This window comes from Crinia signifera, chromosome 9 (assembly GCF_055691185.1).
Source record: "Crinia signifera chromosome 9, ASM5569118v1, whole genome shotgun sequence".
Taxonomy (NCBI): Eukaryota; Metazoa; Chordata; class Amphibia; order Anura; family Myobatrachidae; genus Crinia; species Crinia signifera.
The window spans coordinates 98,613,893-98,635,826 of NC_139225.1; the positions used below are offsets into that span (position 1 = coordinate 98,613,893).

A 21,934-nucleotide genomic window follows, 5' to 3' on the forward strand; every position below is an offset into this window, starting at 1 on the left:
GTGCTAACCAACCTAGAACAGCTAGGTCACCCTACACACATTGCTATGTGTGTAGTGCCCATTGATGTAGCCAGCCAAAAGAGATTTGCTTTGTTATTGGTAGCTAAACCATACATATTGGGGGATTACAAGGCTTTTTAAAACAAAACGCTGGTACACTATCTGGCAGGGTAGTAAGCTTGTCCTGTGAGCAACTTCTTTAACTGCTGCTGTAGAATACCCAGGAACTACCGAATATAAAAGAACGCAATATGCGTGCATCAGTACTGTTTTAGCCATAAAGCTGAAAGTCTTGCATTAAGTCTTAAAAGATAAAAACGCCAACTTTAAAAACATATTCCAAGCAAAATAATCCCCCCCCCCCCCCCCCGCCCCCCATATAATCTTTATTCCAGCATTACATACACTCCCATGGATAGAATGTATAAACTTTAAGTTAATGTAAGCTACTGCAGCCAATTGCAACCTGACTCTGGAGTGAAATTTACTGAGTGAAGTTTTGTTTCAGATGGGATATTGCTATGAGCAACAAGATTTGTTATCTTCTAGAACATGCTAAATAGATTGAGTACTTGTCCATAGCAACATCCTATATAAACTAGAACTCCCGTCTTAATAAATGTCTCCCTCAGCATTCATCTTAAGGCTCCCCTCAGGTTACTTCATTTTCTTCCTGATTCATGTGAAACCCAGAATGGAGCTCAACTTTGCTATTGGATGCCTTACTATAGGATAGGAACATATGCTAATTTGGAAGCATCAAAATGTGGGAGTAGATAACCCATAATCAAATTTGTACCCACTTGTGTAAATAAAGTAAAGACCAGGGGTGACCAAACCGGTCCTCAACATCCACCAACAGGTCATTTTTTATAGGCAACCTGTGGATCTAGAGTAGGAATGAATGCAGCAGGTTTGAAATAAGTGACCGTTACTAATGAATACAGCTGTGCACAGCTAGGGGGGAATTGAAACACATGGATCATTGAATGATCGAGGACTGGTTTGGCCACCTCTTCTCAAAACCACTGGCCCTCCCTTCCCCATTTTAAACTGAGAACATTTAAATTTTACAATGCCTTTAAGCATGGATCACTCTGTGTAGACCCATAGAGATGTGTATATGGGCAGTCTAGCCAGCAATGTGTGCCAACCAGATCACTCAGCATCACAAGTCACCCAGTGTGTATAGGGCTTTACAGTGTACACAATCCATAAGGCATGGAGCACAGCCTATTAGAAGATAAGCTGCAGGTTAGTGGAAAAATGAAGATCATTGTTTAATACTAGCATGTCAGATTGACTACACCAGGATTGGAGACATTTTGGCCCTCCAGCTGTTGCTGAACTTACACATCCCAGCATGCACTACTACAGTTTTGCTATTTGGCTGTGCTAAAACTGTAGCAAAGCATTCTGGGATGAGTAGTTAAACAGTTGGAGGGCCAAAGGTTCCCCATCCCTGGACTAATGGCCCTCCAGCTGTTGCTGAACTTACACATCCCAGCATGCACTACTACAGTTTTGCTATTTGGCTGTGCTAAAACTGTAGCAAAGCATTCTGGGATGAGTAGTTAAACAGTTGGAGGGCCAAAGGTTCCCCATCCCTGGACTAAACTGATGTGAACAAGACACTAAACATATCTTATGTAGGGACAACCATGGTGTTTTTGTAAGAAAAAAGCCATCTAATGAACAGGACAAAATTCAGAAACCATAACAACTTTGTCAAGAACAGTCTTAAAAATGTAATACTGTTTTATTTGCTTCAAAAACATTTCAGCATTCTAAACATAACAAAAAAACAGAACAATGCAATATGTAAGCACAATGTTTTTGAACTCTGCAAACCTGTACTCCGCCTCCACTTCAGTCAGTGAAGATGTGTCTACAGTCTGTTTAAAAACTAGTGTACTCAACTGAAAAAACACCCCATACGTTTCTCATGCCAGCTGAACCCCCTTCGACAACTAATGGTAGAATGCTATTTCACTATATACAGAAAAGACAACTTTTAAGCTAACTTGACGCCCAATGTAGTGTAAATCTTGATGTGCATGTTCTGGGCTGCAGTGGCAAACCCTTAAAAAAGGATATTACAAGCCAGGGAGGTTTTAGAATCCTGGTAGTACCAAGAGCTCCAAAATATATGCAACATAGGAATTTTTCTAGTTTACAGATTAGATATGTACAGTTTATAACCCAGGATTTTTCTAATCAATAACACCTTAAATAAAATAAAAAAATAAAGAAAAGAAAATGCTTGAAACATTTTTAAATGCTTTGATACACCAACAGCAAAGTGCAGAGTGAGGAGAACACTAGAGCGCCTGTTTTTTTTTTTTCTTTTTGTTTTAAAAATGTTTGGAAATATGTACAACTTTCAAACAGTTTCAGATTGCTCCGTTTTACACACACTGCTACATAATGTAAACCAGTTACAACTCCAAGAGCATCATTTTTGAAACTATGATGTCAGAACCCAATTTTTGCAATTAGACCTAATAAGGGCTGTTGACCATCAGAAGATGGCAGCTAGGAGGTGGTTCCCCTACTCTATAATATTCACATGAACAGAATGGACTTCATTCGTCATCCTCCTCATCGTCCTCTTCATCCTCCTCATCTTCATCATCGTCATCATCATCCTCCTCTACCTTTTTCCGAGCCATCTTTGGAGCAACTTTTGCACCATCAACTTTTCCTTTGGACTTGTAGTCCGCAACATCCTTTATAAATAAAAAATAAGGTTAAGATACATATACCCTTTTTAGAACTGCTGCTCTACAGAAAGTGAAGTTTGCTTATGAAAGCTGGAAGACAAAATCATAATTACCTTCTCATATTTTTCCTTCAGCTTCCCTGCCTTGCTGTTGTAGGGCTGTTTCTCACTGTCACTTAGGTTGTTCCACATCTCACCCAGTTTTTTTGCAACATCACCAATAGATATACCAGGATTTGTGGATTTAATTTTGGGACGGAAATCCGAGCAGAATATGAAAAATCCAGAGCTACAAGACAAGAAAAATATATCACGGTCGTATTCTTTGGTGTCACTTTACTCCCAGCAGCATGGAGTCTATGCCTTTGGATTAACAACTTACGGTGGCCTCTTTGGAGCATTGGGGTCCTTCTTTTTCTTGCCTCCCTTAGCTGGGCCAAAATCTTTCATTTCTCGGTCATATCTTACTTTGTCTGCTTTTGCCAGGTCATCAAACTTAGACTTCTCTTTCACAGACATGATCTGAAACAGCAGTTACAATACTTTAAGAAACTGCAAGCACATGCATTAAAGGAAATAAACAGATTTAGACACATGGGGCATACCTTCCATCTTTCAGAGCATTTCTTTGAGAACTCTGCAAAATTGACTGGGATTTCAGGATTCTTCTTTTTGTGTTCCTCACGGCAAGTCTGCACAAAGTAGGCATAAGCAGACATCTTGCCTTTCGGCTTCTTGGGGTCCCCTTTTGCCATATTTAATCTATTAAAAATAATAATTATTATTATTAGCCAAAATAAAGTTTACTGCAGATATAAATTATAAAATTGGAAAGTCACATTTAATGCTTGTTGCAAATTTATAAAAACTTTCCCCCCCTTTAATGAGTGATGTATTATTGGCACAAATCAACCATTTGTAATTTTTTTTTCCCTTGTGTGGTGCAATACCTTTCATGACTGTAGGTGGTGCTGGTGTAAAGATTACTATACATATGGAAAAGATGCAAACATGAATATTCCAAATTTAGGGTAATCAAAATTAGGGTCATAAAAAAAAAAAATGTAACAAAAATTATATATATATTTTAAATGTATTCTCCAAGTTTGCATTTTATTTAGTGGAAGAACGGCAAAATATATATTATATAAATATATATATAAAAAATAATAAAAAAATTGTAAGTATTTTTTTTATATCAGATTTACTGTATTCCCTCAAATTGAGGGAATAAATTTTAAAAAAAAATTTTTTTATAATAAATCCATATTGCCCATCGTGAAATCCATATGGATTATCGTATTTAGTGGGTTAAATTAAATATCAAAATAAAAATTAATGTCTACCCTCAAATTCCGAAAATTGAAAAAAAAAAAAAATGTTTAGATGATAAAATCAAAAAATGGATTTCTATAAGGCAAAGTTCTTAAGAAAAAGTCGGTAAATGCATTACTACAGCAAAAAGTAAGAGTCCATGTCCAGTAAAGGGAATAATTGAGAAAGTGCCAGTCAGAGTTGTAACCTAAAGATGAAATAAAAATGGGGTTTCCCCCCCGAGCCCCGCCATCTTTTCCTTTCTCCACACCCAAGGTCATCATTATCTGTAATAAAGAAGTGTGGCGGGCAACGGTGTGGGCATCGCGGGGCAGGGTGGCAGTGGCGGGCGGCACCGGGGAGCGGAGGGCCGGGGAAGTTAGACGCTGCATAGGCTGCGCTGGGGGGGTGGGGGGGATGGAGACACCGAGACACCAATAATTCATCTTCCATTTTGTGAAATGCTTCTTCATGAAAGAAAGTCCACCTGAAATGCAGCCCCCTAGCGCCCCCGGGGTGTATCGGGGCGCTGCGGGCAGGTTGAGGGGGTAATTGGGCATTAATGCCCGCTGACGGCGGCTGCAGCGCTGTATATAGCCTGGCTATGGTGTATATAGAGGAGACTGGCTGTTCTCTGCTATGGGTTCTCCATTCACTAAAATGGCTTCTGTCTCTATGCATAGGAAACAGCACGGCTGCAATACCCACTGCACAATGCCACCCACCGCTTTCCGAGCCTGATATCTCCGCCGCCCGGGCTCCGATCAACCCGGTTCTGACACTGACGGAAAGGGCAGACTCTCCTCTTTCTTAATCCGAGGTCGTTCTAAAGCGGGGACCCCGGGGAAAGCGGGAGCTGGCCGGTTTTGGGGGCGCCCCCCTCCCTCCTCGCTGAGGCTTAGCGCAATCCCCTGTATAACAAAGAGCCGCGATCAGCCATTACAGGCAGAGAGGCGGCAGCCGGGCGGGGGGACCGCGGGGAAAAAGTGCCGCCGCGCCCGCACCCCGCAACAAACAAGCCCCAAACCGACATGACTGGGAAGGGCAGCGCCCGGGGAGCAGGGTGGGGTAGTTTTGGGGGCGATAGGGGCTTCCCCGGGGTAACGGGGGCAGGTTAGAGCGGCGGAGACGGCGTTTTCTGCCCGCTCTCCACACTCGTGCTATAGAAGGCAGCCGCAGCTGCGGGCAGGGGGCTCAGCCAGGAGCGGGCACGGATGGGGCAGTAAGAGGGCACTGGTGGCAGCGGGTGGGGGGGCAGGCAGGAGCCGGTGGAGGGTAGCGGGGTCACCTCCCCCCCCTCCTCCTTCCTCATAAGCAGGGAAACAACAAGGCAGAGGATGACAGGGACAGCCATGTTAATGCAGAGAACAGTGCCATGCAGGAGTGCCAGCCAGCAGCCCGGTGCCACTCATTAACCCCTACCCGGCTGCAGGCGCACTGCCCGGGCACAGAACCCCCCGGCACGTCACGCGGGGGGGGGGGGGGGGGGCAATAAAATACAAAAATAATTTTTTTTTTCTTTTTTGAAATTCTATATAAATAACTATAGATAAGTGACACTGTTCTCCCCGGGGCAAATCAACCCCCCACCCCCCGGGCACCCGTATGAGGGGTACTAGCCGCAGGCAGGCGGGAGCTACACGCAAGTTACCTGCACATTATACACAACAACAACAACATACCCCCAATATAATACAGTAACAATAATAATGATGCTATTAATAACACAGCCTTACACCGCCACCCACAGCTAGCCAGGGGCACGGGGAGGGCAGGGGTGAGGAGGGTGCACGGGTGCAGGCAGGCAGGGAGAGGAGCAGCAGCTGCTGGACGTACCTGTATTGTGTGTTCGCGATAATAGTACAGTGTGATCCCTGCGCACGCCGCTCACTCACACAGCGACTATAAGCCTGCCGCTCACCCTCGCGCTAGCTTACTACGAGAGCGAGCTGATTGGCTGCGGCACACTCCCCATTTAAAACAACCTCCCAGCCCGGCCATTGGGCCAGGGCCTCATGAATATTAACCACGCCCGCGGCTCCCATTGGGCGATGCGAGAGCGACGTCACTCATTCAAAAAGAACACCCGCCTGGGGATAGATCCCGGGCTGCTGCTGGTGCTGATGCGATGTTTTCATATTGTAATGTGTGACGTCACTCTGCGCACCCCGGTATGACGCCCCCATGTGTGAAGTCTACTCCCTGCAGCATAGTAACTGCTCAGTGTATCATACATCAGTCGTATATAATATGACCGAAAAAAAGAGAAGACACGCACTAGGCGAGTCGAGCAGCGCTTAACACAATGAATAATGCCACTGGGTATAAAAGTAACAATTTTACTGTTAAAAATGCATACAAATAATACAATAATATAAATGAATAAAAAGAATTAGGTGGGGAAATAAACGTAAATTGGAATTAATGTAACCAATAATAAGGGGATAAAATTGAAGAATATGAATCCTCGCCTCAATGGACACAACTGTGGAGTCTATGGTTCACTTATTGAGGATCAGGTAAGTGCACATTACCAGAATAAACAATGATGTCCCACGGGAATTGTAGCAAGACTGGGAGTCCTCACGATGTAGATGGCCAGGTGGAATGGCCACTGGAGGAAATAGTTGAATTCAGATGGAGTCAGTCCTCTAATTGAACAGCGAGAGAAGATGTAAATTCTTGATCTCAGATCGCCGGAGGGTCCAAAACGAAATGCCCAGTAGGTGTTGTTATGGTGGGTTAGGCTTCCGTGTCTACAGCGACTCACACTGGTGTGGATGTTGTAACCAGGAGTTGCTGACCACGGTGTCCGCCGTTTGAAGAAACCATAGTGGGGATTAAGGATGGTAGTGTTCACATGTAGTGAAATGTCCACAGTGAAGTCCAGAGGTTTGAGGAAAGGTGACTTTCCTCAAACCTCTGGACTTCACTGTGGACATTTCACTACATGTGAACACTACCATCCTTAATCCCCACTGTGGTTTTTTCAAACGGCGGACACCGTGGTCAGCAACTCCTGGTTACAACATCCACACCAGTGTGAGTCGCTGTAGACACGGAAGCCTAACCCACCATAACAACACCTACTGGGCATTTCGTTTTGGACCCTCCGGCGATCTGAGATCAAGAGTTTACATCTTCTCTCGCTGTTCAATTAGAGGACTGACTCCATCTGAATTCAACTATTTCCTCCAGTGGCCATTCCACCTGGCCATCTACATCGTGAGGACTCCCAGTCTTGCTACAATTCCCGTGGGACATCATTGTTCATTCTGGTAATGTGTACTTACCTGATCCTCAATAAGTGAACCATAGACTCCACAGTTGTGTCCATTGAGGCGAGGATTCATATTCTTCAATTTTATCCCCTTATTATTGGTTACATTAATTCCTATTTACGTTTATTTCCCCACCTAATTCTTTTTATTCATTTATATTATTGTATTATTTGTATGCATTTTTAACAGTAAAATTGTTACTTTTATACCCAGTGGCATTATTCATTGTGTTAAGCGCTGCTCGACTCGCCTAGTGCGTGTCTTCTCTTTTTTTCTTTCACTAAAGTGGGGAGTGACTACCCCCACACCTGAGCAGCTGCTTTAATTGGAGGTTCAGCTCTACACCAGGCGCCTGATTATTCCTTGTGAATAACTTTGTATATAATATGACCGACTGTACAAGAGGGGAAAACGTCTATTCATAATCGCAACAGCGACTGAGCGACATCAAACTCTGCATTCCGGAGCTTATAGTGTCTGGTCCGAGGGGTGTCCCATGCGGGGGGTGTCTTGTCCGGGGGGATGCCTGTGATTACTCACACCAGGGACATGGGGAAGGGGAGATTACAGCCTCCCCGTGTGGTCTGGACCGTTCCAGTTTTTATTACACCCCCGGACCATGCAGTGAGGCTGTATTCTCCCCCCTCTCCTCTCCCAGGTGACAGGTGCGAGAGCAGCCTCATCAGATGGAGCACCCCCGGACAGGACACCCCCGGACCGGATACTACAAGCTCCGGAATGCAGAGTTTGATGTCCAGTCCGGCATTCCGGTGTCTTATCCGATTCCGGATTTTACCCATACCCGTACCACTGCACCCACCAGTCACTGATCACATATACCACCTGTACTCACCAGTCACTGATCACATCTACCCATGCACCCACCAGTCACTGATCACATCTACCACCTGTACTCACCAGTCACTGATCACATCTACCCCTGCACCCACCAGTCACTGATCACATCTACCACCTGTACTCACCAGTCACTGATCACATCTACCACCTGTACTCACCAGTCACTGATCACATCTACCCATGCACCCAGAGCCGAATTTCCCATTAGGCACGTGAGGCACCGGCCTAGGGGCGGCACATGTTTGGGGGCGGCACTTGGATGCCTGTGATAGTACTGTCAGCCCAAAATGTACCAATAACTGCAAAATATCCACTGTACTGTACTATATTCCATCTTAAATAGAGTTTAAATGGATAGGACATGCAGATACTGCCCCTATAAACTGTCCTACTTAGTAAACATTATTGTTGTGCCTAGGGGCGCCCTCCTCCCTAAATCCGCCCCTGCATGCACCCACCAGTCACTGAGCATATCTACCCTCTGCACTCAGCAGTGACTGGTCACATCTACTCCTGCACTCATCAGAGACTGAGCACACCGACCTACCCCAGCACTCACCAGTTACTGAATACATCTAACCTCTGCACTCAACAGCGACAAGTACATCTACCCCTGCACTCACCACTCATTGACCACATCTACCCCTGCACCCACCAGCGACAGGTCACAACTACCAGGGACTTAGCATATTTACCCCTTGTACTCACCAGAAATTGAGCACATCACCCCTGTCCCCTGCACTCACCAGAGATTGAGCACATCTACCCCTGCACTCACAGCAACTGAACACATCTAACCCTGCAATCACCTGAAAATAAGCATTACTCCCAGATGTTTTTTTCATTGAATTTTGTACTTTTTGTTTTGTTTGTATTTACAATTTTACCTTGATTCAAAAACTGTAATATATCAGATTAGTAATATTATAAACGTTATAAATTAAAGTATTAGATTTGTTTGTACATGACATCCCCAAGGACCCCTGTAAAGGTGATATACTGTAGTTTTGTGCAGTGGATACCTCTGGATGCACAATAATAACTTCGAAGACATACTGTACCCGTTTATTTAAGAAACATGCATTTTACTTAAGAAACATGCTGTAGGAGCCATGACGCTCTGAGCAGCCTGAAATAGGGATGGATGTCGGAAGCCCAAAATGAAATGCTGGCTGGGCTTCTGACCATCGCATCAAAAGAATTTGTTATAAAAAAATGTATATGATTGGTGCACGCACAAAAAAAAATTTTTTTTGCACATTCAGAAAAGTCTTCAGTGTGGCAGTACTGCACCGTGGCTAGCTGGAGGGCAGAACAATCAGAATACTATCGAATGTGGGCCGAAGGCACACTGCAAAATTTTATAATGTAATGCCCATTACACATGACATAATGTCACACACTGTATTTTCTATAACGCATAATGCCACACACCCTAATGCCCATTATACATAATGCCACACACTGTAATGCCCATTACACATGCCACACACCATAATGCCTTTTTAACCTTAATGCCACACACTGGAATTCCCATTACACATAATGCCACACACCGTAATGCCTATTACACCTTATACCACACACCGTAATGCCTATTACATATTATGCCACATAAGTGCCACTTACCTACATGCTCATTGGCAGAAGTATATTGCTCAATGCCAGTGGATACATGCTTGTTGCCAGGGTTTACATGCTTCTTGCCTAGGGTTTCATTCTCGTTGACACAGGGAATTACATGCTTGTTGCCATGGGGAAATTACATGCTCATTGATAGGCAGAATTACATGCTTGTTCCTTTGGGGAGTTGCATGCTCATTGCTGGGGGGGGGGGGTGTTACATGGGGGAGTTATATGCTTGTTGTCAGGTGGAGAGGGGTTTGCATGCTTGTTGCCAAGGGGACTTACATGCTTGTAGTCCAGGGGGTTCCTTTCAAACAGCATGCTAGAGCTACCAGAATCCGCACTTTCGAGGTGTTTGTCTCCTCCAAAGCGGCGGCCAATTTTTCGAGGAGCCGTCGCCTTACAGACTATGTGGGCAGACGGCCTGTGGGTTGCAGGCTGGAACCGGTGGGGGGGTGTGCTGTTCATTTGGGAGTGCCTGGACAACCCCTGTGCACACGCCTATGGAGAATGCCTTCTTGCAAACCAAAGGGTTGGAAGTATAGATGCAATCAAAATGTGTAGAAATCTGCATTGCCAGTACCTTTCTGCACTCATTTACATTGTGTATATTCTGCAAATAATAAGATAAGTTGCACAAATGAGCTGTAAGTGCATCAGCCCAGTGTTGGACTGGGGCATGCATGGCACACCTGGGCAATACAGGTAGTAGATACCCAAGCTTTGGGGTGTGGCCAGTCTAAAGAGGAGGTGTGGCCAGCTGCCTCATTGTTTACTTAGCCACTAGAGAGTGCATGTACTGCTAGTACATGCATGATGATAATGTACCAGATTAATAATGGCATTCACTGTAGAAAATACACCATAGTGCTGTGGAGTATAAAGTAACATAGGTGTAAGTGCACAGTGTCTGGAACCTAATTCCTAGAGGAGGATTTGGGCCCCGAGGCAATTGGGCTCTCTGGGGGGGTTTCCTCTGTACTCCTCTGGGCCAATCCAACCGTACTTCAGCATATCGTTTTCATCATCAGTGAATGTACTGCCAGTCTTTTACATGTTTTCAGCAGAAATAGACTAGTATCTGTCATCTTGGGACTGCACATGTACACCTCCACCTTTTCTGTTTACAGACAAACATTTGCTTGAAATATTTAATACATGTTTGGTTCACATATGCTTTACTGTCAGCGTTTTTTTCATGCCAAGCATTTCTCTATTTTTGAGAAATCAGGGCTGATATAGGGGCAGATTTCTATCACTAGTTTATTCACACTCAAAGGGTCAAATGTATTGCAGTACAAGTGAAGGATGTCCGGCAAACTCTGACGTGTTCGGCCTGCATCCCAAACGGCCTCCGGACTCCTACCACAATACATCCGGCACAAAGATTTGTATAATTCATTCTATTTGATAAATTGTACTACAGCCAATCAGCCCCCAACAGTCATTTTTTCAAACACATGACAATTAGGATCTGGTTGCTTTAGCACCATTTATCATATACAATAAGTTTGCATATGCGAAATCATCTAGTTGCTAAATCATTTCCATATGTCTCCCTCTTTGCATATGTGTAAAAAAATTGGAAGTCCCATTACACTCAGTGGACACTGAAACCAATGAGTTGGTGCACACTCCATATGTGTAATACGTACACATAAGTACACATACTGCATTCAACAACAACAAATACTGTACTTTCTGTAGGCGTTCAGCTTTGCATTATCTCACATTAATAATATAGAACATTCATTTTTGCCACCCATGTTAATTATTTTTAATGTATTGTTTTAATTATAGAAAAATGAGCAAAATCCCATAGGGCTGCCATCTAAATTGTGGCGCCCAGGACTGACAGAATAGGCAAAAGTTGTTTCTCTCTGACCATTGAGGCAGTCAAAAGTCAAAGCCGATCCTTCTTGAATCGCACGGGAGTTTCCCAGGCGGCAGGATCCCACACAATATATCGTATGCAGTCCTTTTGCATATGATATATTGTATGCGCCTCCATTCTCTGCTGCCGAGAGGCTGTCCAAGTTGGAGGTCAGACATGCAGCACGACCAACTCCGATCCAAAGTGCAGGGTAAAGCATATCGGATCAGATGTCATACACATGCGATTTGACCACTTTTCACCCAGTTTTCCGGCCCGATCATTCGGAATTGGGTGAAAAGTGACAAAATCGCCAATTTTAGGTAGCGGCCAGAGAGCATCATCCCAGCACTGGGAGAAGCTGAAGGAGCCACAAAGCTGAAGGAGCCCAGGCACAGGTGGGGGGGGGGGGGGTCGATGCGGGTGACGGGGGTGGATGCGAGGCAGCGGTGGGACGCGGTAGAAGCCCATAGGCTTCTATGGGGCATCGTCAGATTTTTCTGGCGATGCCCCCTGCCGCGGTAACCTGGCGGGGGATGCTTAGAGCATCCCAAAATGCGGTAAAAATCTGATAATGGGGTTTTTACTTAATTTATAGGTTAGAGAATCTCCCCCTATCATTGTAACCGTGGGTTTAAAATGGCTGACTTTACATCACTACTATAACTGCTCAAAATATGGTTTAATTGTTTAGGAGTAAACGGTAAAAGCCGTACTTGAAAAAATGTTTTCAAGTTTTTTACCGCATTTTGAAATGCAATAAAGCCCCTCCCGGCAGGGCTCACTGGCGGGGGCTAAGCCAGCTCTAGCAGGTGTACCCCCATAGAATCCTTTGGGCTTCTCTTTGCAGAGCTGCTGTGTGAGGTATCCGACACACCGCTGCTTTGTACATCTCACCCCCATAGTGATAAAACATCACTGTGGGGCTTGATTATAGCCTATATGTGTGGAATCTGTATATCCTGTACATGTCAGTTTCAAAAGTAACATATTGCCAACTGAATTCCGTTAATTGCAAATTGTTCTTGGTTTGTGGTTTGGCACAATATAAATAAAGGATAAAACATATGCAGAGGGATGCACCACTTAGCCACTTAGCATATAAGGGTGCTTATTTACTAAACAGTGCATTCTCAAAGGCCCCCAGGTTTATAATATATAGATGTATTAAGTTGTTTCATTCTATGGGCCAGATTCAGTAAGGATTGCATATTATAAATTGCTTGCAGCAGTTTAGCGTATGCAATCATTAAGCAATGCAAATGGAGGAGGAGGTGCAAACTACCAGGCAGAGGTGTTCACTATTCTGTGCCACACACAACATGTCCTATGTACTGTATGCTTAGAACACCACCATCAGGCATAATGCATGGCATAGGGCTGTGTACTCTCACCCCTGCTCTTCTCCCTGTACACCAACACTGCACCTCAGAGGTGCAATCAGTAAAGATAATCAAATTCGCTGATGACACTACCGTCATTGACCTTATCAAGGATGGGGACGAATCGGCCTACAGACAAGAAGTGGACCGATTGGCCTGGTGGTGCAGCAGCAACCATCTAGAGCTCAACCCACTCAAAACTATTGTAGTGGACTTTAGGAAGAAGGCTGTTGGTGTTCCTCCGCTAACAATTGTGGACTCCTTCAAGTTCCTAGGAACCACAATCTCCCGGGACCTTAAATGCCCAACACTGATACTATTGTGGGAAAAGTGTAGCAGAGGCTATTCTTCCTTAGGCAACTGAGGAACATGTTCAACATCCCACAGAAGCTTCTGCTCCTCTTCTACTCCGCAATTGTGGAGTCTGTACTGTGCTCCTCAATACTGGTCTGGTACGGCTCCGCCAGCGAGAGAGACAAATGTAGACTGCAAAAGGTAGTCAGAACTGCGGAGATGATAATCGAAACAGACCTTCCCTCTGTCCAGGACCTGTACCTGTCCAGAGCAAAAAAGTGGGCAACGAAGATATTTAAGGACCAACTACATCCTGGCCATGGCTTGTTTAACCTGTTGCCATCAGGCAGACGCTACAGGGCTATTCCCACCAGGTCCACCAGTAGCCTAAAAAGTTTCTTTCCTCAAGCGGTTCACCTGTTGACATGGGAACTCATGAACACCTCACTGTCTAGTCGCACCATAACCCTTTGCACATAATCTAACACGGTGTCCTCTCAGAATAACTTTCTATATGACGGTACATGTTCCCCCACCTGTTTATATTGTTTATTGTTTATACTGTATGCCAGTGGTTCCCAAACTGTGTGCCGTGGCACCCTGGGGTGCCTTGGGGGACTTGCAGGGGTGCCCTGGGTTGATAGTCCATGTCCATAAAAAATTATTTATGACTAATGTTATAGGCAAAATGTGATCAAACAGAAGTGAATCCTGTCCAGTATGAGATATAAACACAATTTACTTAATTCAAATATTTTATTTTCTGATTTTATCACTGTGAAACTTTTGCCCTAGGGAAAAAACTATGATGCGCAGGGGCACTGTGATTCAAAAAGTTTGGGAACCACTGCTGTATGCTGTTTACTTGTTAACCACCTGGCTGCTGCACAGCAAACCAAAAACAAATTCCTAGTATGCGCAAGTATACCTGGCTAATAAAGCTGATTCTGATTCTGTAATTTTTCAAACCCATCCTGGAACTTGACGGTTAGGAGCTGATTAGCTGGTACTTTATCACCTTATCACTTCCCCAGGTTTAATAAATCGACTCCTAAATCGCTTATGCAATCCAACCTGTAGTACAGGGTTGCCTGCCCTCTCGGAACGCCCAAGAGGCTCCCGAAAATCGTGTCCCCCTCCCTCCCGACAAGGTGGGCAACCCTCCCGGATACCGCAGGAGCCCCCCAAATCTCACTGGCTACAGCGTTAAATATCGCGATTCACGGCTTTTCGGGGGGGGGGGGGGGGGTAAATATGCAAATTGCGTCATTTAGCCCTGTCCCCTCCCCAAAGACCTGTGAATTGCGGGATTTGCAGTACTGGGGGTGGGGCTTTACGATGTCTATATCAGGCCAGTGTCTATATCAGGCTCCCCCCCTGCAGCGCTGCCGGCCGCATCCCCCATAGGTTTGCGAAGCTGCCTGATGTATCAACATCAGTCAGCCCGGCTTAACACCCCTGGGTTATTGCCATTCTGATATGGCGATAACCCATTGTAGCCTATGGCTACACATCGCACTGCCTGAGCGGCAGTGCAGTCAGTGGGGTCACGGGGGGGTCAGCGCGTAACCGCGCATGCGCAGACCCCCAGGCTTCCGGCTCCGGGCATCGCAGGGACGGGCTCTTTTCGGAGCCCTGTCCCTGGGCCTAGCAGGTCATACATTGGGGCAAAATGATCGCATTTTACAATGCGATCTTGGGCATTGTAAATGCGATCAATGATAAATGGGGCCCTGAGCCCCATGGTTTAGTTTTGGGTGCGGGACGGGGTCACCACAGTCATTAACCAGACGTCGGGATCCCGACTGTTAAAACACCGACGGCTGGGTTCCCGACTGGCGTCTGCTATTTTCCGTCGTGGGGTCCACAACCCCCATAGAGGGAGAATAGACTAGGTGGCGAGCGCAGCGAGCGCACAAGGGGCTTTGTTGCACTGGCCACGCTGTCTGAGACCATGCAGTTGCGATCCAGACGTCGGCATAATGACTGTCGGGATCCCGACTGTCGGTGAATCATACCACACCCTTAGTTTTGGCCATGTGCAGCTGTCATGTCCTTTGACATACATTTTGTGTTGTTTCCTTATTATTTCATCATGGTTCTCCCCCATCGAAGGCAAAAGTATTTGACATCGGCCATGAACCATCGATGATTTCAAATCATCGATGGCCATCCCTAACTGTATCTATTATGAGGTTCTTGCTGTGACTAGCCTGCAATCCACCACTGCTTTTTCCCATGATAAATGTAGCTGTGGAGGAAGTGACTGTAACAGATAACACAGAGCTACCAGAAACACTCTGTTAATCTGTAGGTCACATATATCTTCCACAGAATAAATGCACATAGCCTTAGTAATACTGTTTTGTCTTATTTATTCTGTCCTGTCAGAGAAGTAATATATAGCTTTTGTCCACAGGAATTCCAGCTGAAAATATTGCTAACAACTTTAGCTTGGGATGGCCTATGTATATATATATATATATATATATATATATATATATATATATATATATATATATATATATATATATATATATATATATATATATATATATTGCAGTGTAGCCTAAGTAGGTTTGGGGAAGTCTATATACACTTTAATGTAGCCTACAGTATATAGGCTTGGGGTAGCCTACATAGATTGAAATGTAAGAGATTTTTATAATATATTCATAGCTCCGTTTAATCTTGCAATGCTAAGGTGAATTCACTTTAAGGGGTTTGGAAATTAACAGAGAAATTTACTAAAATTGAAGTTCTATGTGAAATAGGATGTTGCTATGGGCAACCAATCAGATGCTATCTATTATCTTCTAGAAGGTGCTAAATAAATATGTAGATTCTAATTGGTTTCCCATAGCAACATCCCATGTAAAATAGAACTCCCATCTTAGTTCATTTCACCTGAAGTATATAATGGTGGCCATACACTACCGTGACTTCTCCCTTCAGAGAAGCCGCCGGCGATTCCCTCTTGAGCTGCCTGGGACCTTCCCATGTGGCAGCAACGCATGCGCAGTGGTGTAGCTAGGTGCCACGGTGCCCGGAGCAAGGGCATGTTTTGCGCCCCTCCCTCTTGATTTTTAGTAGGCGGGGCTCTTGTGCTGCGGGGGGAACAACGGCCTAACATTATACCACACACCGTAATGCCCATTGTACATTATGGCACCCACCCTCCCCCAACCACCCAATTAAAAACACCAAGAGGGTGTCTGGCCATACCTCCCCCATACATCATGCCCCTTTTTGTATCAGGACCCAAAAAAGTTGTCGGGTCCCATGGGCACGGGCCATGGTGAGTTGTGGGAGAAGTGATCTGAGCACAGGGAAGGGTGAGGGGGGCACAAAGAGGAGTGATGTGGGCAAAGGGTAGGGTGAAGGGGGCACAAAGAGGAGTGAGGTGGGCACAGGGTAGGTTGAAGGGGCACAAAGAGGATTGGGGGAGGCACAGGGAAGGATGAGGAGGTTTCATAGGGTTAAGGTGGTCACAGGGAGGGGTGAGTTGGGCGTGGGGGGGGGGTTAGGGGGCCACAAAGAGGAGTGATGTGGGCACACAGGGTTGGATGAAGGTTGATTCATAGGGTGAAGGTGGTCAGAGGGAATGATAGGTTGAGGGGGAAGACCCCAGCGAGAATGAAGGGAAAAACCTGATTGCTCCATCATGATCAGCAGCATTACTCACCAGCCATGGCCTGAGACCCCTGAGCTCCCTGCAGTGGTGGCGGCAGCAGCATCACCAGCTCCTCCTTAGAAAGCACTCAGTCTGCATGGCCTCTGACCTCTGACATGCAGGGTGACCAGCCAGCAGGCGGGGTGAGCCCGGTGAGTGAGAGTGGAAGCTGACCCAGGTGTGTCAGTGCGGCGTGGGGGGGGAGCGGAGCAGTGTACAGCTGACAGCCGCTCCCTCTCATCAGAGCAGGTGAGCACCGTGGCCTGTCAGCAAGACGGGGAGGGGGGGGGGGGGTGTAGCTGGAAGACATTACATGCTGCTCTGAGTTTAGCAGCGTGTCAGCTCTTCCAGCTACATCCTGCCCCCTGCCGTGCTGACAGGCACCTCAGTCCCGACCTCTTGATGAGCGTGGCTGTCAGCCTACCAGTGACGGGTGGGAGCGGGTGGCACAAGGACGCATTTTATTGATTTTAAAAGGGGCAGCGCGAAAATAGCGGTGGGGAGCGGGCGAGCTGGCGGTGTACGGCTCCGGCGCCCTGTGATCCTCCGGCGCCCCGTGATCCTTCGCCGCCCGGAGCCCATGCTCCACCGGCTCCACCCTTGCTACGCCCCTGCGCATGCGATATATCGCATGTGGTCCTTTTAGATGCAATATATCATATGCCATTCCAGCCAAGCCTGCCCAGCTCAGGAGCAATCCAAGAGATTGCTTGTGCAGCCAGTTCAACTCGCATGCTCTGATGCAATGCGCACAGGTCCGCGCATCCCATCGGTCCTGCTGTCCTTCTTCTCCTGCAATTTGAACTATTTTCCTTTGATAGTTCACCACGATCACAGGAAAAGAGCCCAAATTGCTGGTGACTTACCTAGTGTATAATGAATACTGGAGTAATTCAGTATCCCACAAGTCCTATTAAGGCCCATACACACATTGGGCAACTTTGAACTGCAGGGAGGGGTCGGTCACTGGTACGGGCGGGGGATGTGAAAATAACCCCATTGGCATCTATGGGGTTACGCCAGCTAGAGCTGGTGTAACCCCCAGCAGCAAAGCCCAGACCGTGGGGCTTTGATGCATATGAAAATGCGGTAAAAACCCTGATAATGGGTTTTTACCGCTGTTTCAGTCTGGTACATCCAGCCCTTAGTCAGTTCATTTGCACAACAATGTCCCAGAATATGTCAGCATACAGAGTATATACCAGACAGATTTAGGGTGGTATTCAATTCAATCTGGGATTCTGACTGTTGGAATGTCCTAAAAGTTGGAATACCATGCTGTTTTCACTCAGCTCGACAGAAACTCGACAGCCTGAATTCAATGTTCTGGCTCTCGAGTTTCGGAAAGTGGGTGTGTGGGCGAAAACGGCCGCGGATTGTCTAAAAACGGCTGTGAATTTGACAATCCCCGGCTGTTTCTGACAAAACAGATCCGACTTTACAAGACGGATCTGTTTTATCGGAAGCTGCCTTCAATGCTTTCCCCCGGCGAAAATAGCGGCCAGGATTGAATACCCCCTTGATCTGCTAATATGTCCTGATCACAACTGTAGTTCAGATCTCTGCAGCAGATACACACAGCGCACATCCATGTTTGTACCCAATGGCAGATTATTGGCTGACTTTACAAGTGCTGCGGTTGCAATGTGCATGCATCTCTCTGCTGCTGTGATCCAGCTCGGAATGGTAATTTTGTGGTTGCCAGGAAGTGACGGTTTGGACATGTTAACGGGGTGTTTATGGGGACAGGGAGTGGTTGGGAAATAACAGGTGTTTCATGGCATGTATTTGTTGCCAGCTGTAAGCTCATACATGCTAAAACATGGTGCCTCTCCTTCAGTACACTTAAAAAGATGAGAAACGGTGGTCCACAGATAGTGGGCAACCATTCGCAGAGAGGATTCCTTTTTGGAGGCACACTTTTAAATTATTAGAGATAATGTGTAATGAATGAGTTAAAACTTAGCTTTAAATTCCATTTAATCTAAAATAATGATAACTCTATAGAACCATATGAGGCATAATTAGCCATGAAGAGTTAAACAAACATTTACATATGTTTTCAGATCTTTTTTGTGTGAACAAAAAAAATGTATATAATAAAAAATATACAATAACCACTGACATTTATCATGTAACAGTATCTATATCAGTGGCAATTGGTGGTGTTGTTTTTTAAGAAAATATGTAGCATACATATGCAAATTTAATTTTTAGATCCTTAAATAGGATGGCTGGTGACACATCCAGAGTATGTGACTGATCTGTATACGAATATTTTAAATAAATTGAAGGGATATAATACAGTCACACAATGCCCGTAGATGTTAATTAGCCGTTAATTACAAAAAAAAATTTTTTTGTTTCGATATAATAAATCCCACAGGTATCCTAAAAAAGATGGGAAGAGAAAAAGTACAGTGGGTTAAAGGTCAATTCTTTCTGCTGCCCACCGTCTTCATAGAAATGAGCGGACTTTTTCTCTTCCCATCTTTTTTAGGATACCTGTGGGATTTATTATATCGAAACAAAAAAAGGTACTTGTTTCCTAGAACGGCCACAATCGTGAGTGATCGTGGCTCTTAATTAAGGGACACGATCCTCACGATGTGGCCGATTTTTTACAATTTTTTCACTTTGAATGACAGAAATCGGGTCAATCGGTCGGTCGCGACCAATTAAAATCGGCCGCGATGCGACCGACCGATTCACCCGATTTTTCCATAGACTTCAATGTTAAAAAATCTTTTAACATTGAAATCGGGAGGATCGCGTTGGTCTTGTGCCATTATAATGGCACAAGATTAGATGGACTTGATTAAGTCCATCTCACATAGGGAAAAATGATAAAAAAGGTGAAATGGGCCAATATGACCCATTTCACATTTTTTATGTGCCCGCCATGACCCCACGATAGACGTCAACCCGAAGCGTGGCGAGCGCAGCGAGACCGCGAGGGGCGGCGGTGCGCGTCCTCCGACCTTTTCATTCCCCTACTATCCACGTCGGCGTGGAGTTGAGAATATATAGTGTGGCGAGCGCAGCGAGCCACCGAGCCCGAAGCGTGGCGAGCGCAGCGAGCCCCGCGAGGGGACGCGTATACCTGTGAAGTTATACGCGTCCCCTCGCGGGGCTCGCTGCGCTCGCCACGCTTCGGGCTCGGTGGCTCGCTGCGCTCGCCACACTATATATTCTCAACTCCACGCCGACGTGGATAGTAGGGGAATGAAAAGGTCGGAGGACGCGCACCGCCGCCCCTCGCGGGCTCGCTGCGCTCGCCACGCTTCGGGTTGACGTCTATCGTGGGGTCTAGCCCACTTAGTAACATTTGGGGGGGCAATTGAAACAAATCTGGTGAAAAAAAAAAAAAAATCGGGTGAAAAATCGGTCGGTCGGATCGGTCGCATCGTATGCGACCAAATCGCATGCGATGCGATCGATCCGATTTTTTATCTTACGACCACAACGATCTAAATCGTTGTGGCCGTGCTAGGAAACAAGTACCCAAAAAAAATATATATTTTTTGTAATTAACGGCTAATTAAAATCTACGGGCATTGTGTGACTCTGTATTATATCCCTTCAATTTATTTAAAATATTCGTATACAGATCAGTCACATAGGCCCTTATTCTGGTTGGTGCGGTAATATCCGCGTGCGTTCGTGCCGCTGATGTTTTGTGTCTGCGCATGTGCAGAGGCTTCTCTGCGCATGTGCGAGCGGGGCGTACGGCCAAATCCCGCATGAAATGTGAACACTCCGAACAGGGGGTGGAGAGGGGCGTGAAGGGCTATTTGGGCTCATTACCATATGCATACGCCCCGCGTTTCATGGGCGTTCCCATGCAAACGCTGGGCGTACGTATGGTAATGAAATACTGTGCAATTTGGCGCTGCCTGCCTGAAGGGTAATGTTAGCAAATCAAATAGATGTATATAAGATAAAGAAAGGTGCATAAAGAGATTTAATAGTAAAAATAGTGCATGCAAAACAAACTTGATTATTGGGCAAATATATGTATACGTTATGTCTAAATTGACATTTCTTAGTCCATATATTGCAGATGTTATGAGGGGGGTACTGTGGTGAGAGGGGCTGGCGTCCCGTCCCCTCTCAGTGCACAGGTCCCTCTCAGCACTCACAGTTCTTGGGGTAAAGTCTTTTCGGTACAAGTCCCACGTAGCTGCTCGGTCCCACGATGCCACTCTTCTGGTGGAGTGGGATGACTCTAGGTGTACGCTCGTGTTCAGCGGGGTGGGTGGAGGTATACTGGGGTTTGCGCACGGAATGGGTTTCACCTGGAAGGCTGCTGGCTACCACGGCGGAAGACTCGCAGGGCTCCTGGTGGGGAGTTCCTCCGTTCACCGCTCGTAATAACCCAGACCTTTCTTTCTGGTGTCCCCAGATCCGGCCTCCCAGGCGGCTGTGTCCCGGCGTTCTCCGGCCTTCTCACTCCGTCTGCGGGGCGCCGATGGATGACGTCACCGTCAGATGGGGAGCTGGACGTCAGGATGCCGCGGTTTCAGCCGCAACTCTGCTCGTATATGCTGCGGCCCCTGGTTACAGGCTGGTGCCGGCTTGTCGATGATGGCTTTAGGGTGCGATGTATAGCAATGGATGAGTGTATAACCAACGCGTTTCGGCTCTCTTCGGAGCCTTTTTCAAGGATGTCAGTGCCGGTGTCAGGACTGTCTTTAAATTCAGTGACCCTCCTCCTGATTGGTTGCGGGTTCTGGATGCTTATTGGTTCGTCAGTGTTGACTCTGGCACGAGGGTGGGGCCAGGTATGGGGGTCAGTTCCTGAGGGTTCTATTTCATTGGTTAGTGGTATGAAATGGTGATTGGCTCCAAATCCCTGGCTCCGGTAAGTGGGCGGGGTCAGGCACACAGTTCATATCAGTGAGTTTTGCA

The 21,934-nt window shown here is 46.0% G+C and overlaps 1 protein-coding gene across 1 annotated transcript; it reads right to left on the reverse strand.

Moving 5' to 3' along the window:
- Positions 1–1,740: 1,740 nt before the first annotated feature.
- HMGB3 (high mobility group box 3) lies at positions 1,741–6,026 on the reverse strand. The gene is made up of 5 exons (XM_083159438.1): positions 5,873–6,026; positions 3,328–3,484; positions 3,105–3,244; positions 2,837–3,011; positions 1,741–2,729 (listed from the first exon to the last, which is right to left on the reverse strand). The coding sequence occupies exons 2-5, from the start codon at positions 3,475–3,477 to the stop codon at positions 2,586–2,588; spliced, it is 609 nt and encodes a 202-aa protein (XP_083015564.1). The 5' UTR covers positions 3,478–3,484; positions 5,873–6,026; the 3' UTR covers positions 1,741–2,585.
- Positions 6,027–21,934: the final 15,908 nt, after the last annotated feature.